The sequence below is a fragment of the Quercus lobata genome, chromosome 2 (assembly GCF_001633185.2).
Source record: "Quercus lobata isolate SW786 chromosome 2, ValleyOak3.0 Primary Assembly, whole genome shotgun sequence".
NCBI classification, from domain to species: Eukaryota; Viridiplantae; Streptophyta; class Magnoliopsida; order Fagales; family Fagaceae; genus Quercus; species Quercus lobata.
Window position 1 is genome coordinate 21140470 of NC_044905.1, and position 16130 is coordinate 21156599.

At 34.5% G+C, this 16130-nt stretch overlaps 2 protein-coding genes across 5 annotated transcripts; one reads left to right on the forward strand and one right to left on the reverse strand.

Annotated features, from left to right (window-relative positions):
* Window positions 1-760: 760 nt before the first annotated feature.
* LOC115974920 lies at window positions 761-2720 on the reverse strand. Its single transcript, XM_031095496.1, has 2 exons — window positions 1377-2720; window positions 761-873 (listed from the first exon to the last, which is right to left on the reverse strand). Exons 1-2 carry the CDS (start codon window positions 2574-2576, stop codon window positions 829-831), a joined length of 1245 nt encoding a protein of 414 aa, XP_030951356.1. The 5' UTR covers window positions 2577-2720; the 3' UTR covers window positions 761-828.
* A 3388-nt stretch (window positions 2721-6108) lies between these two features.
* LOC115974919 (bifunctional purple acid phosphatase 26-like) lies at window positions 6109-15869 on the forward strand. 4 transcript variants are annotated; one of them, XM_031095492.1, is made up of 10 exons: window positions 6109-6308; window positions 6680-6873; window positions 8757-8957; window positions 10023-10134; window positions 10427-10653; window positions 12411-12549; window positions 12955-13214; window positions 14021-14142; window positions 14305-14466; window positions 15488-15869. In XM_031095492.1, exons 2-10 carry the CDS (start codon window positions 6682-6684, stop codon window positions 15540-15542), a joined length of 1470 nt encoding a protein of 489 aa, XP_030951352.1. In that variant the 5' UTR covers window positions 6109-6308; window positions 6680-6681; the 3' UTR covers window positions 15543-15869. The 4 variants fall into 4 exon arrangements, with proteins under 4 accessions (XP_030951352.1, XP_030951354.1, XP_030951351.1 ...); XM_031095494.1 differs by having other exon boundaries at window positions 12955-13175; XM_031095491.1 differs by lacking the exon at window positions 6109-6308 and adding an exon at window positions 6395-6557.
* The last annotated feature ends 261 nt before the right edge of the window (window positions 15870-16130 follow it).

The following is a 16130-nucleotide window of genomic DNA, read 5'->3' on the forward strand; positions in this document are numbered from 1 at the left end:
CAAAGGCTCATGAGTGCAGACTTAATACGTACACCTCTCAACCATCATAAGAAGAAGGAAGAATTCAATTTACTTCCTTGAAGAAAATCATGGGAATTGGATCTCATTTAGAGAGGAAATAAAGGCTTGCTTTGTAGAATATTTCATCTGTCTATTTTCTTCTCAATATTAAGGTTTGAGGTGCATATCAAATGAGAACAATGACTTCTTTGTCAACTTCTTGAGGATGGGAGGAGAGTTTGTCTGATAGGAAATTGGTGCTAAATGAGAGGAAAATCTGCCTGTTTGACGAGACTTTTTAATGACTTTTCGATTAGTTATTTTCCATGAGTCTTACATCCGGCTAAAAATCGAAGAGAATGAGTGAGTTTTTAATGGGGGCTTGTAAATTCATCATTTCAATTTTGTTTGTAGTCGATAGCATACCTTAGAGGTACCAAAGAGGAACCAGAACATGGCTGTTGACAATAAAATGATAGAAAATTTTGTCTAGGACCTTAAAATGACAACTTTTGACCTAGAAGTATGTTTAAATTGTTATGTAAAACACTCAATCATGTATTTCCCCGGAAAATTGTTGATACTTGATATAAAACTCATATAGCAAGACATGTGTCATTTGGAAAATTGATTCAAAATTCTGGAACTCATGTTTTTGATCGTTTGGTTTTGAGTTTTCCAACTCATTTACATACATGAATCAGAAACTCTATGCTCTTGTTACCTTGTACACACATTGATCAACGAATTAGGCTCAAAATGAAAAATGAGCACACTTCATTTTAGCTTTTTAGCGGTAAAAAACAATCAGAGCCAGTGGCACTAGCATTACAATCGCCTCCATCCAATATCCACCACAGTCCAAACCACAACCTGCAAACAGAATATCAGCACTGATTTCTGGTGCTGAGGTTGTATAGTGTTACCTAATTTCAAACATTAGTGTTACTAATATGGGACATATGGCTACCAAATACACCACCACAATAATGCATGGGGCCCATCAGTTTTATGTTGGGTGTTACAGTCAACCTCTATTGAAAATCAAGATCATGACTAATCTAAACCCTAAAATTAAAAATCAAGAAAAAGAAAAAAACCATTTGTTATAGGATCACACTATTTGCCACAATTGCCACAATTTTTGTCACAGCTAGTTGATTTTGAGCTGTGGACAATCACATTTTAAAAAGACCACCGTGCACAATAGACCATATCAATTGTGGCAAAAATTGTGCATCTAAAGGCCAAAACTTTCTCTAATAAAAAAAAAAAAAACCCTAAATTCTCTCCCAAAATAAAACTATAAACCCTACATAAAAAATAAAATAACATCATGCTTCAATCGAATTTCAAGGTGAAGAACCCCATAATACCTCTGATTCAATGGTGGCTGACTCTGCTTCAGAAACAGAGGCCGCTCTGACTCTCCTCAATATTTCCAATTTAACTTCTCTTTTCTCTACTTGATTTAACCCTTCTCCCACTTCTATTTGCACTGCAAACCTTGCAACACAGCTTTCAAATGGATAATTCTGCACAGAATCCCTATCTTTGCTCTCTATTTTCGTTTCTGGCTCTGTTCCCTCACAAACTCTCTCATTCTCTGGCTGACTCAATTGACCTTTCTCAAGATCTTCACTTCCATGTTCCAATCTTTGCATCTCCATGAGCTTCTCCACCAATTCTTCTCCAAGAATTGCTTCAATCACTTCTTTCCTCCCAAAATAAGCAAGTTCAAGAATGCAATCCAAGGCTGCAGCTTGAATAGGCAACTCTTCCGAGCTCAAGAGATTGATAATTCTTGGGATTTCACCATTCAATTCCATTTCATCTATTAAAGGAGTTCTAACAAATTTGATCAGTGAACAAAGAACTTGAATTGAACAACATGAACCCATTGAAACCAAGGCTCCAACAATGGGACCCATAAAAACTAATCCCACAAAAACATTCTTATTGAATCGAACTAAAGCATCTATAACAAGAGCCGCTTGGTCTCGAACCCGATTCGAACACATTGAGTCACAAAGTATAGTTTCTAGAATCGAAAACACCTTTGCTCTCAAAACTAAATCTTGAAAATCTCTATTGAAACCTTGGCACACCCGATTTCTGAACTCGATCAAAACCTTAACCTTTTGGTCCTCGTCTGCCTCGGAATCTTTCAACGTTCTTGCAAGAATTTGAACATTATCTCGGTCAAGGATTGCTTGAATTTCAGCCTCGATCGTGAATGCAACTTGGGAAATGTTGTAGCTTGTGATTTGTCGGCGGAGGAGAGAACTGAGGCTATATCCCTGAGATTTTTCAAGCTTTTCGAGCAGAGTATTGAGGTTGCAGAGCAACTGAGAGAGTTTGAAAAGATTTGGGTCAGTGGAGAGAGGGCTGTCAGCCTCTGCTTCGAGCTTTGAAAGAGCTTCAAAGGTGGTTTTGGATTTGGAAAAGTCGGTGTTGGTTAGAGAAAAAAGGTTGCTTTGTAGATCCTTGGAAGCCATTTTTAACGCATCTAGTAGTGTTAGAAGTAGAACACGTTGACTTTGTAATTCCTCGTGATCAGATTCGTCTGAGTTCATGGCTGCTAATTAGAATTGAAATAGCACAGTGAGACTGGGAATTAGCGTGAGAGACAGGCAGGGAAGCTAGGAAACTCAACAACAACCGGTCCAAAACCAAAAGGCAGGACCACAAACCAACCAACCGTTCAACATAGGTACCGTACGTTGCCCTTCCGCAAGAAACAGCCCAAGTAACCCTCTTTTGTTCTATGTGTCGGTCCAAGGGGTAAAAAGAAAATACACCATACATTGGATACATGTTTTTTTCCCCTCATATGAAGTGAGGTCTACCTCCATGTAAGAGGAAAGAAACATACATCCGATGCATGATATACCACCTTAAAGTAAATAATACCATTTTCTTATTATTTTATAAAAAAATACTATGTTCACAATATTTTCACATTAAATTTTATATAGCAGGTTATTACAGGTTGCTATTAGTGAGATAGAAAAGTAATTTCAGTAATAGGTTCAAATTGAAACTAATAACAACTAACCACTTATAGATTGTTATGAAAATATTATGAACGTAGCACCTCTCTATTTTATAAGGAAGAAGTAAATGTACTTTTAAAGCTTCAGTTGAGAGTTCATAAACAAATGGTATAAAATAGAATAATTATAATTAGAAAATTGAAAAGAATGGAATATAATGTATTTAAATACGAGAAAGTCATGGAAAAAAAAGGGAATGGGAAAAGAAAAAGGTAACTAACTTTTTTTTTTTTTTTCACAACTTTTAATATTTTTTCATGAAAGTGGTATTAAAATTGTGGTACCCAAACCCAGTGGTTTTACCTATAGGGAGGAAGAATTTGAGCTCCCAATTTATTTGTTGGTAGGTTTCCTTGCACTCCTACTAGGTTTAGCTTCAAACCCTGCCTTGACAGCCCAACCCTCTAACTCCTGCTCCTCCCAAGCCTAGTCTTTACCATTCCTTGAATTCTCCTCTCTTCCTCTCTCTCTTCTTCTCCAGTTATTTTTCACCCCTTTTTGTTTTTCCAACCTCTTTTTCCATTCATCTCTCCTTCCCTTTTATAGTCTTTCCTTAGTGGGGATCCAAAAAATTACATTTGCATCAGTTCCCATGTATTCCCACTTCTACCCAAAATCCCAAGTAAAACTAGTCCCTTCTAAGAATTCTCTTAAGACTTACACTTGACGCCAAATAGTGCTTGGTAGCAAATTTCTCCAAGGCACCACAAGTCTTGACTGTTTCCCTTTTGACCATCCCTGGCCTACTTGTCGGTACTGGGCCTATCCCGGCCCAACTACATTAGGCCACCTTCGAGTGCTGATCCTATGCCCTTGTACTTTTGCCATTGGGCTAGGCCTACCCCAACAATGCTGGGCCAGTGTTGGTCATCGACCCCAGGTCCCTACAAAAACTTTTTTTAAAATTGTTCATTAACAAATGCCCTAAAAGTATCCATTAAGTGAACCCTAATTATAATTTATTTTAAACTTTTTGCTCCGAAACAAAAAAAAAGATTATCTACAAGCATCTTAAATGACTTTAGGGGGGAAGTGCTTATTACAACAAAAAACGACTTTTAAGCCTAACAGCAAGATTGGTAGTAGTGTGGGTTGTAAAATTTAGATTTCTCCTAACCCAACTAAACTTATAACTAGAGAACGATAAATTAAGTTCAAGTGAATTACAAATAATAGTGCTAATGGACCAATCAACTAGCAGTTTGGCACTCTCATTCTATTCAGACTGTCAACACAGACTTTAGCATCATTTTCTATAACAACCTGCATCAAATTCTCTGCAGCAGCAACTTATATAAGGCCCATAGAAAAGCTGATGCCTCAACTTGCAAAGGAGAGAACAACTCATGTAGTTGGGCCTAGACTTTGAAAACTTCACCATAACTATCTCTTGCCACCACTGCAAAGGCAATTATATTACCAGCGATAGTTGCCAACTCTTAGGTTCATCATCTCTATCTAGCATCCTCATCGGTAATAACAAACACATATTCCTTGACCCTGTGATCACTCTTTTTTTTTTTTTTTAAGGTACATTGTTTTAAATAATCACATGCATCCATGTATACAACTAAAGTTGTTTTACGTTTGGTTAACCTTATAATGCCATGTCACATAAGCTTTTGAAATTTCATAATTTTACACATAGTTATTATATCATATTTATTTTTAATTAAATTTAAATTATATTCTATATTTAAATTCTTATTAGAATCTCTTCAAACAGTAGAATATAAAATTTCATATATAATCACCATCATAATAAATGTCTAATTCTAGAATATATAACTTCATATACATTTTGTTGTTAAGAAGTTCGAATATACAAACTTAATCATAATAAATGTCTAGGCTAAAGCGAAAACTACACCCTAAAGTTTGGGAGGTTTTTAAATTTTACACTTTGAAGTTATATTTCGTTTGTGTTAAATAGAATCATAATAAAATTTCATATATAAACACAATCATAATAAATGTCTAATTCTAGAATATATAGTTTCATATACATTTGTTGTTGTTGTTGAGTAGTTCAAATATACAAACTTAATCATAATAAATGTCTAGACTAAAGTGAAAACTACACCCTAAAGTTTGGGGGATTTTTTAATTTTACACCCTAAAATTATATTTCATTTGTATCAGCAACCCATCTATTGGCAGATTAATGACATTTTGGCAACCCAAACATGTTCTAGTCATCTGACATATAAAAAAGTTGCCACATTAACCAGTGCAGAACAACGTCGTTTCAACAATGATCTTGTCAAATGGTGACAAAATTGACCATTTCAACAAGTTTGGCCATTCAGTATGGGTGTGTTTTGCACTTTAGCTAAAGGAAAAAAAAAATGTAAATCATTTTTCTTGACTTGGAATAACACTGTAGTTTTAACTCTTAACATATTAATATTATGTGTTATTTTTAGTTGAAGTGACATTTATTTACTACCTTATCAACGAACCTAGAATAATTCGAATCAAAGTGATATGTAATATTAAAAATAAAAATTCATAATATTTAAATATAAACGGATAAAATTAAAATGACCATAAACTTAAATGATGCAATTTGTAATTTAATCTAACATTTTCACAATTTCTTTACATGATAAGTTTTTATTTTTTTAATTCCATTTTAAGAGGTAAGTTATTATATTTCTAAAAAATAAAAAAAAGGTAAGTTTTTTTTTTTTTGAAAAAATAAAAAAAAAAAAAAAAAAAAAAGGTAAGTTGTTATTAGTGTAACATTGATTTCATGTGTGCCTACTAATAACATTATTTTTATTATCACTCATTCACAATATACCATCTCAATGTAAATGTAATTTTTTATTGTTTATTTTAAGATAGCAGTGATGAAACATTTTATCAATATTCAAATTTCCACTAATTGTAACTACCGAAATTTATATAAATAAAAATAAAAATAAACTTATTATTAATAAGTTATTACTTACTTATCAATTAACTAATAAAAAACCAAAAAAAGAAAGTTAAAATGAGTTTATAAATAAATAAATTCATTTAAAAAAAAAAAACCGTGGGCTGACAATTTTCCATAGACAGAGTCTTACATAAGAGAGTTGCAGAGTCTGCAGCTCTGTGCTGACTATATAATAGGGACACAAGAACAAACCGTTGGCTGCTATTTTACGCTCCTAAAACTCAGTTACACCAAACCAAACCAAACCACCATCAAGTTATCAAGTATCAACCAAGCTTTTTCCTACTCTGTACGTTACATTTGTTCAGGTACTCTTGCAGTCTCTTTGAGTAAAAATATGTTTTTGTACTTGTAATATAAGATCTTTTGTTATTTTTTCTCATTCAGATTATGTACTCGTAATATTTTCATCTAATTGTCAATAGTTGTTGTGCTTGATCTTTTTGTTTTGATGGGGTTGTTTGATAAAATTAAAAACTGGGTTTGGTGGGCACTGGGCTTGTGGATCTAAATCGGACGGTTGAGAACTGAAAATGTTTTTAATCAGATGGGTCATGGTAGTTATCTTTCAGACTATGATTCCTGGGTTTATTTTGACTTCAGTTCAGTTATATGGTAGTAATAGATTAGATTCTGCTCTGTTGTCAATTCATGTTTTCTCATCTTATTGGATTAACAGCAATGCTGGTGTCTTTTGGGGTGCGGTTAATATTGTACCAACATCTACATATAGTTCTCATCATCTTAAGCTTTGTGGGACACGGAGATGCGAGAGTCACAAGTACTTTTGTTCGTTCCGAATGGCCTTCGACTGATATCCCTCTTGAAAATGAAGCCTTTGCAATTCCAAAAGGTCATAATGCCCCACAGCAAGTAAGCATTCATCTATGTTCACTTTGTGTTTGCAAAACTTACAAATTGGCAACTTAGAAATGCGTAGAAATTAATGCATGTGTTTAGTATTTTTGACTATGTAAAGAGTCTAGATTGTCAAATAAATGGTTAGAAACATTGCCTTGGCTTTACCATCTGGTTTTGCTAAGGGTTTGTTTCTTTACAAGATCAAAATTAGATGTAGATATATTGTTTATGGGTTTTGGGCCTTTTGACTGTCATGTTGGCTTTGACCCTTGATTTGTACAGAGACACATTTCTGAAAGACTTTGACAGTTGTAGTAAATCTGCATCTAAACAGAATAGATGCGGTGCCTTGAGCTTTTGTTAAAAATTAGGGATGAATCACTTATAGAAAGTATGTGAATGTTATCAGTAAAATTAAAACATTTTCTATCTATAGTGTTGGGAACACCTTTTTGAGGAAGGATTTATCCTTACACTGTGATTGGAAGTTTAGCATGGAAAAGAGAGGGGAGGAGAAGAGCAGAGGGAGAGGAAAGGATAGCAACTATTTCTTTTTTTTTTTTGGATGATAACTAGAGAAATCACATGGAAGTGTTTATCTCTTGTTTGGTTGAGAAGACAAAAGAAACAAAAAGAAATTGAACGTACATCATTTTTCCATCATATCCTTTTTCTTAACCTCAATCCATAGTTATATCCAAGGGGTAAAAGGATTGTTTCACTAAATTTCATTTAAATAATCTCACTTTTCCTCTGGATCCACGCAGTTTTTGGCAGAAAGGTGGGGGGCCAAAATTGGTGGGTTTGATAAGGGAGTTGGTGTCCCCTCAAATCCTCTCCTTTCCCTTCTTATGAATATTCAATCAATGGATGTTGAGGATCCTTCTCTCAATCCCCCAATCCAATTATATGGTTAGATTTCCAGAGCAGCTGTCTTGACAATTTCTACCTTTTGTGCTTACACTTACACATTGTTTAAATACAAAAGATCATAGCATTATGTTTATGATGCTAGATTGGGACACTTGAATTGATTTACCATCAACTTGCACTTTTACTGAGCTCTGTGACATACAGTTTGGTACTCATTAGAAACTAGCATGCATTTAGATGGAAAATTTCTTCCAACTTCACAAAATGCTTAGTTTGGGTCTTCACATGGTGTGAATGTGCACCTCAATACTCTTACTTCTAAATCGTATAAGTTGATTGAGCTGATGGTTCCAGCACCCCTTGTGGTGCTTGGGCACTGGGGTTCAAACCCCACCAGCCTCTATTTACCTAGCAAAATAAAAATGTTAATTTATTATTAGAGATATTTAATAATGTTGATCGTGATTGATACTATTAGAGATATTTAATTATTATTTGAATCTTATTCCCATATGTGATATAATTTCATTATGACTCCATGTTTGGTTTAATTTGGGGACTCTATTTAAGGGCTCAAAGTTCACTTTGGTTTAGAAGTTTTCTTCTAGTGCTTGGTGTTGATTCCAAGCAAACTTTGCTGTTGATTCCTAGGTTCCTATTATGCTTGGTGCTGATGCCTAGGTTTTACTCTAGGTGCTGATTCCTAGGCACTGTCCTTTAGTTCTATTTTTCTTTTCTTTCCCAAACACGTCCCCATTTTTAGAGTTTATTGTCCCATATAAGCTTATGTCCTTTAGTGATGCTTGTCATTGGCATGATGTGTGACCAACTGTAGTCATGGATGAAATTGGGCTGAAATTTAGTCTATAGAAAATCTCTGAGGTTGTGAATAGCGTGGAGAATGGACATTATTTCATTTTGAGTGGGTTAGTATGTTTTTTTCTGCCCTTCTTAAATACTACAGCTGTAGTACTATACCCTTCACCGCCCGCTATATTTACACCATCATTTTTTTGGTGTAGGTGCATATCACTCAAGGTGACTATGATGGAAAGGCTGTCATAATTTCATGGGTTACAACTGCTGAACCAGGGCCCAGTAAAGTACAATATGGCGCATCAAAGGATAACTCTGAGTTTACTGCTGAGGGCACAGTGACAAACTACACCTTTTACAACTACAAGTCTGGCTACATTCATCACTGTCTGGTTGATGGTCTTGAGGTAACTATAAACTGAAATGTAATATCGCTTTTTATCGTGAGTACTTAATTTAATTAAGCATACAAAATATTCTTATTATATGCCATGTTCTTGTAATTGATCTCCTGGATAATGTCTACAATTATGAACAAAGTACTCAAAAAGGCACCCAGTTATCCTTTTTTTTTTTTCTTTTGCTTACAACAAGTTAGGGAGTTTTTTTTTGGGGGGGGGATTCAAACCTAGTTTCTTCCCCCTGCAAGAACTAGACAGTGCCATTGAGCCACAAGGCTCTTGGTGGCACCCAATTATCCTTAATAGAACTGATATATCTACTTCTTCTCTTATGCATACACATCCACTTGTGTATGGCAAAGGTAATCCATAATTGATGCTCATGCAAGTTTGGCCTCAGGGGACTGTAACCCATATAGGGCAAGTTAAGATAATTATTGGTACATTGGAATGACCCACCTAACCCCAAACAACCAAAAAAAAACAAAAGTCCACATCTCTTTAGTGATATCACAATGAAGAAGTAGATTGTCTACTGTTTCCTTATTTTATTTACACTCACAACACAAATCTGCAATGATTATTCCACACTTTCTTCAATTATCTGTCATAAGGATCTTTCCAAATGCTGCTTTCCAGGTGTAGAATGCTACTCTTGGTGGCATATACTTTTCCAAAGCATATTTTGTGTGTTACACAATTATGGTGTCTCACAGCACCTCTCTCTGATTTCTCATTTTTGTTTTAGTTATGGTTATATGTGTGTGTATATATATATTTTTTATTGTGTTCAGCCTTTTCCTTTTTTTGGTCTTTTATTGCATTGATATAAGTTTTATAAAAAATGTCTCATGAAAAAAATAAATGCTTTTGCCTTTGTTGCATATATGTAATACTCTTAGCAGGTTTCCACTTGTCAACCTACTGAGGCTCTTTGCTGAGAACAGTTATGATTATCTATTTTAAAGTGGCAAATTGTAGGCATTGTAAACTTATTGTTATATTGTGTAATATTGCGATCTTTTATTTTTTTTAGTATTATACTAACATGTACCGATATCTTGTCTTTAGTATAACACCAAGTATTACTACAAGATTGGAGTAGGTGACTCTTCTCGTGAATTTTGGTTTCAAACACCTCCAAAGATCGATCCTGATGCTTCCTATACTTTTGGAGTTATTGGTAACATATTCTTTTATTTTATATAAACTCTTAAAAGAACAATGTTAAGGTTTTTTTTTCTTTTTTCTTTTTTCTTTTCTTTTCATTATTATGTAATTAGAAGATTTACTATATGAATGACGATTCACAATTTGAACAGCCTTTGAATGGAAAAATAGAAACAGACTATTTTTCATTCATATGGGACTGTATTGAAAATATAACAAAATGGTGTCGTTGGAAGAACAGCTAATTATATAGGACTATATGCATTGAGAATTTTCTTATCTTCAATTGGTTCTGTTCATTTTAGGTGATTTGGGTCAAACATTTAATTCTCTTTCCACTCTCGAGCATTACATGCAGAGTGGGGGACAGACTGTCTTATATGTTGGCGATCTCTCTTATGCTGATAGATATACATATAATGATGTTGGTATTCGATGGGATTCATGGGGCCGCTTTATTGAGCGAAGTACTGCATATCAGCCATGGATTTGGTCAGCTGGGAATCATGAAATAGAGTATATGCCTAACATGGTACTATGACAATATTTTACCTTCTAAACTTTCAGAGTCCTGTTGTTATCTTTCATCTATTTGAGCTTACTAATTACTTCTGTTCCTATGTGTAAGTAAGCATGCACACATTGATGCTGAGTGAAGTACATACATACATGCATTTGTGTTTATATATATTCCTCATCTTATTTGACATATATGTATGCATTAAGTGTCACATTGAGCTTTATTAGTGGCCTTGTTGATATTGCAAGAGCATCTTGTGGCATGCAATTTGTGAGGTTGATGCTTATTTTGATATGTTGCTTCACCTTAACCAGATGTATCCAATGAAATTGCCAAGAGGCTTGGTAATGATCTATTCTGAAGTGCTAGAGCTGTCCTCTAGATGCCAGTTATTGTGTTTATTACCAGCGACTTGCCTCTTAAGGATTTCCTGACTTTTTCTCTTGTTGGATGTTTGATTTAAGAAACTATGTGGTTACTTCTTTTTTGATACGACAGAGTTTCAGTTTGTCTTCCAGTATTGCTCAAAAACTGTTTGCTTATCTGAGTTCTTCTAAAATTGAGATATTCCATTTCATAGTGTACATTTTATTTTCATAAACCTAATGGTGCATGGTGGCATCTCACTTAAAATCAGTTACCACCAGTCTTCGTCCCATATTTGATGGAATGAGATTTTAAATGACTTAACACCATGTGTACTTTAGATTTCTTAGAATCACACCTTAAGCATGAATTTGTCTCTAAGCAAATGAAGAGGATCATTTGGTGGGCTATGTTTGCTAAATTCATATGTTATGAGGCTGGGGATGGATCCAAAATTAGATTCTGGCATGATATTTGGTGTGGGGATGATAGTTTAAAAAATAAATTTGCTGAGCTATTTTTGATAGCAAGGAATAGAGACACAACGCTGGCAGATTGTTTAGATTGCTCTGCTTCATAGGAGGCATTCATTGGAATCCGTCATTCTTAAGAGCGGTCCACTATTGGGAGTTAGAGTCCATGACTTTATTTTAGACGAGTTGTATGCTACCAAAATTATTAGGTGGAAGAAGAAAAAATGGTTTGGACTCTCTGTAAAAGTCATGGATTCTGTGTGAAAGATTACTACGAGGCTTTGAGAACAGCGGCTGACAAGCTTTCCTTGGCAAAATATATGGCAAGTTGAGTTCCCATGATGTGTGGCTTTTTTTGGTTTACCTAATGAATAAAATCTTAACATTGTATAATTTGAGAAGATGAGGTATTATAATCCTTAATTGGTGTTGCATGTGCCAATCAAATGGAGAGTCGGTAGACAACCTATTTCTAACTGAGAAGACATTGCGAGAAAACTGTGGTGTGTTGTTTTTTGTTTGTTTGGGGCGATGTGGGTCATGCCAAGATCTGTGAATGGTTTATTGGCTTGCTGGAATGGTCACTTTGGAAAATATAATAAGGCTGAAGTATAACCCCCCCAAACAAAAAAAAAGGGGGGGAAATAATTGCATCTAGGGGTTTTACTAACACATGCTAGATTATCTAATTTATTGATATATTACCAAATCTTGATAGGTACAACATTGTACTTGATAGAATCTCTTCCACTACAGTTGATTGCTTTCCAAAGTTTCTATATAAACATAGGTTTTTTTTTTTTTTTGGTTGAAGCCTATATCTATAAACATGGTTTTTGTTGCTTTTAAATTGCCAGACTATAAGTATGATGTTATCCACTTCTGTTATTATGATTTGTTACAAATGATTTCATATTTTGTATTTTTCAGGGGGAAGTTCTTCCATTTAAGTCATATCTGCAAAGGTTTTCTACACCCCATACTGCATCCAATAGCAGCAATCCTCTTTGGTATGCTGTCCGGCGGGCATCTGCGCATATTATTGTCCTATCCAGCTATTCTCCATTTGGTAATTTGTAATATCCTTGTTTGTTGTCGCAGTGATGCATGCTGATCACCATTTTGTTATGACATTTTATCTTTAGATATGGTTATAGTTATATGGCTATGATAGTCATGATTTCCTAGGTTAAAGTTTTTAATGCCCTAACAGTATATAAAATTTAAGTTTTTTTCAGTGAATAGTTTTAATGTGTACTTGATAAAAGTATGGTTTATAGTTGCCATGGTGCTTTTCTAATCCAAAATTTGGAATTCTCTTCCTCCTAAATCTGAAAGGCTTGGATCAACCATAACGGCAGTTTTCACATGGAAATAGATTGCTCGCTTTTCTTTTTTTTCAATTTTTCATTTGTTTTTCTGTAGAATGTACGTATTTCTAACCTCAAGGAGATTGTTAAAAATTTTCAATCAGTGAAATATACACCTCAATGGATGTGGCTGCGTGAAGAGCTAAAAAAAGTGGATAGAGAGAAGACACCTTGGCTTATTATTCTCATGCATATGCCCATCTACAGCAGTAACCTAGCCCACTATATGGAAGGTGAAAGTATGCGAGCTGTCTTTGAGAGCTGGTTTGTCTGTTTCAAAGTTGATCTCATCTTTGCTGGCCATGTACATGCCTATGAAAGATCAGTTAGGAATTTCTTTCCTTTTAGTGTCCATTTTCTATGGGTAAATAAATAAATTAACATAAGCACAAGTATATATATATTGTACATTTAAGCTAGGATATTCTTTCCTTTTTGTGCCCTTTCTGGTACTGTGTTGAGTCTCTTGTCGATACATATGTCTTTTCGTTCAACAAATAGGAATCTTATGACACCACAGCATCCAAAACCGTCACTGATCCCCTGCCTCCTATTATTGAATTCTCACTATGTTTTAAGGTCAATTCTTGAAGTGTATCCTTAAGGGCCGCAGCCACATGGATTATGAATCTGCCCCAAGGCCACATTGTGCATATTTTATTTTTTATTTTATGAAATTTTACTTAAATTCTTCACTCTTCCCAGATAGTAAGGAATATCTTTGAATCTTCTCTAGATCAAAGCACAAAAAGATAGAACTTCAAAAGGGAAGAAGCAAGTAGGTAGGTAGGCTATACCAGCCAGAAATTAATCTTCTTAATATATCTTTCATCACACATCACCAGTATACTGAAGTGCATCAGGCAGAGAGCACAATTGCTTTCACATGGTAGCACCCCACATTCCCTATATATATATACACATACCATCGGACTTATAAAGCAGAGAGCACATTCTATGCTTTGACAGTTTGTTCAGATCCATTTTTGTTATAGTCTGACTTACAAGTAAATTTTACAATATCATTTGAATGCAAGGTTTCCTATTGTACTTATATATATATATATATATATAGAATGGTGTTTATAATGTTGTTCACTCATGCAATTTCACCTAAAAACATCAAAGTTCCAGCTTCATCTCAAAAAAAGAAATGTTTTTGATTTGTAGTATCGCATCTCAAACATACATTACAACGTATCCAGTGGTGACCGTTACCCCGTACCTGACAAATCAGCTCCAGTGTACATAACTGTTGGAGATGGAGGAAATCAGGAAGGCCTTGCTGGAAGGTAAAGAAAATTGTATCTTTTGAAAATTGTTCAATTGTTTTCAATTTTATTATGAAGTGGAATAACTTTTTGAATGTTTCAAGGTCCCCAATTATTTCTTTGCTGCATTTACAATTTCACTGTACATTTTTGTATATCCGGATATATGTACTTTCTTTGTAGGTTTTGGGACCCACAACCAGATTATTCTGCATTCCGGGAAGCCAGTTACGGTCATTCTACATTGGAGATCAGGAACAGAACCCATGCGTTCTACCATTGGAACAGAAATGATGATGGAAAAAAAGTAAAGACAGATTCTGTAGTATTTTACAATCAGTACTGGTGAGTATGATCTCTGTCCAACTCTTTTTCATGAAACACTTCTGAATGCAAATGTTCAGTCTCTGCCTGTCTGACCTGATTATAGAAACTCATGGAAATATGAAGGGTTAATGTGGTATCTGTATCTGGCATATATAAATGCTCAAGAATCCTAGAGCCACTTCAAACATGCTATATTCTAATAGTATTTGTATGTAGAGTACATCTGAATCAAGACAGTTAATTCAGTTCTGCCAAGACAAAATTTTAATTGTAAAAAATATTGAGACGGTAAATCACTACCGTAATCATCATAGTTTTGTTGTGGTTAAGAATAGAAAATGACACTCTCTAGATGCCAACAAAGGTTGCAGTCATAATTTTTTTTTTTTAGTCATTATACGTTTCATTGGTGGATATATATTGTTATGTTTGGCCATATGGATAGCAGGATGCAGGTCCTAAAAAACAAAAGAGAGAAAGAGGTAGAGTTTTTCTTCTTCTTCTTTTTTGGGGAAGGGGGGAAGGGGTGTTGTTGATTGGATTCAATGATTACAGTTTAGTCCTATAATGTTAGAATGACAACAGGCACTGATCAAAAATTTTATAAGGACCATAGATGCAGTAAATTTCTGATATTTGGATTCAGCTTTTGCTGATTTTCTTAGTAAATGGCTTATCAGTGTGACTACTAGTGTTCTGTGATATGCTGATTTGAGCATTCTAGTCAAAACTACATGGTATATCACTATTTGTTGCTCCCATCTGTCAAAATCAAGTGACTCCAAATGCAAGATACCTCTCAGTAAAACTAGTCACCCATTAACATCTCAGGAGTGTAGTCATTAGTTGTCAATTACATAATCATGAAAATGTTCTCATTAAAAAAGGAACTGGCAGTTAGTAGTTGTTAATTTCATGAATTTCCACCTCCTCCCTTTGTAAGAGTAAGGTGGTGGGTTAAATTATGGGTTCAAGACCCACCAAGTGTGTAACTTATCAATAAAAAAAAATATTGCAACTAACATTGTCTTTTATGTAGGGCAAGCAATCTACATAGGAGGAGGGGCCTTCAAAAGAGTCATTGTAAACTCTAGGAGAAATCAACTGCTGAAATAATTGGATTGAGTTTCTTTACTCCTTGAAGCTATTCAATTACATCCATAGATCTGTTGGTGCATGTGGGTTACTAAAGTCTTTTCCACTGCTGGGATTTGTACAAAGTATATTTAGTCAAAGAAAATTTTGGCATTTGGACATATGCGGAAACTACTTTTCATTCATGCGAAGTTTATATATAACATGGCAAAGAAGTTTATTTTGTTGCTGTTGCACTTGAATTAAGTAAAAATTTTGTACATGGGATAATTTGTAGAAATTTCACAAAGTTATATAATTTTTATCCATTTTCATGGAGATGGTCAGATGGGAGCTTATTCTTGGAGACTTTATGAAATGTTATGACTCCATTGTAAAGTCGATAGTAAGAGGTGTTTTCAACAGAAGCATTGTATTTCTGGGAAAATGTTTAATTGCTTTTTTAATTTATTTTTTGCTGGATACAAACTGTTTCTTACAATCAAAAAGATGCACTGACTATTACTTAAGATGGATTTGGGGGAAATTTCCTGTAACTATACTGGCTCATGTTATCAAATGCGCTATTCCTGATCATAATTTCGGTC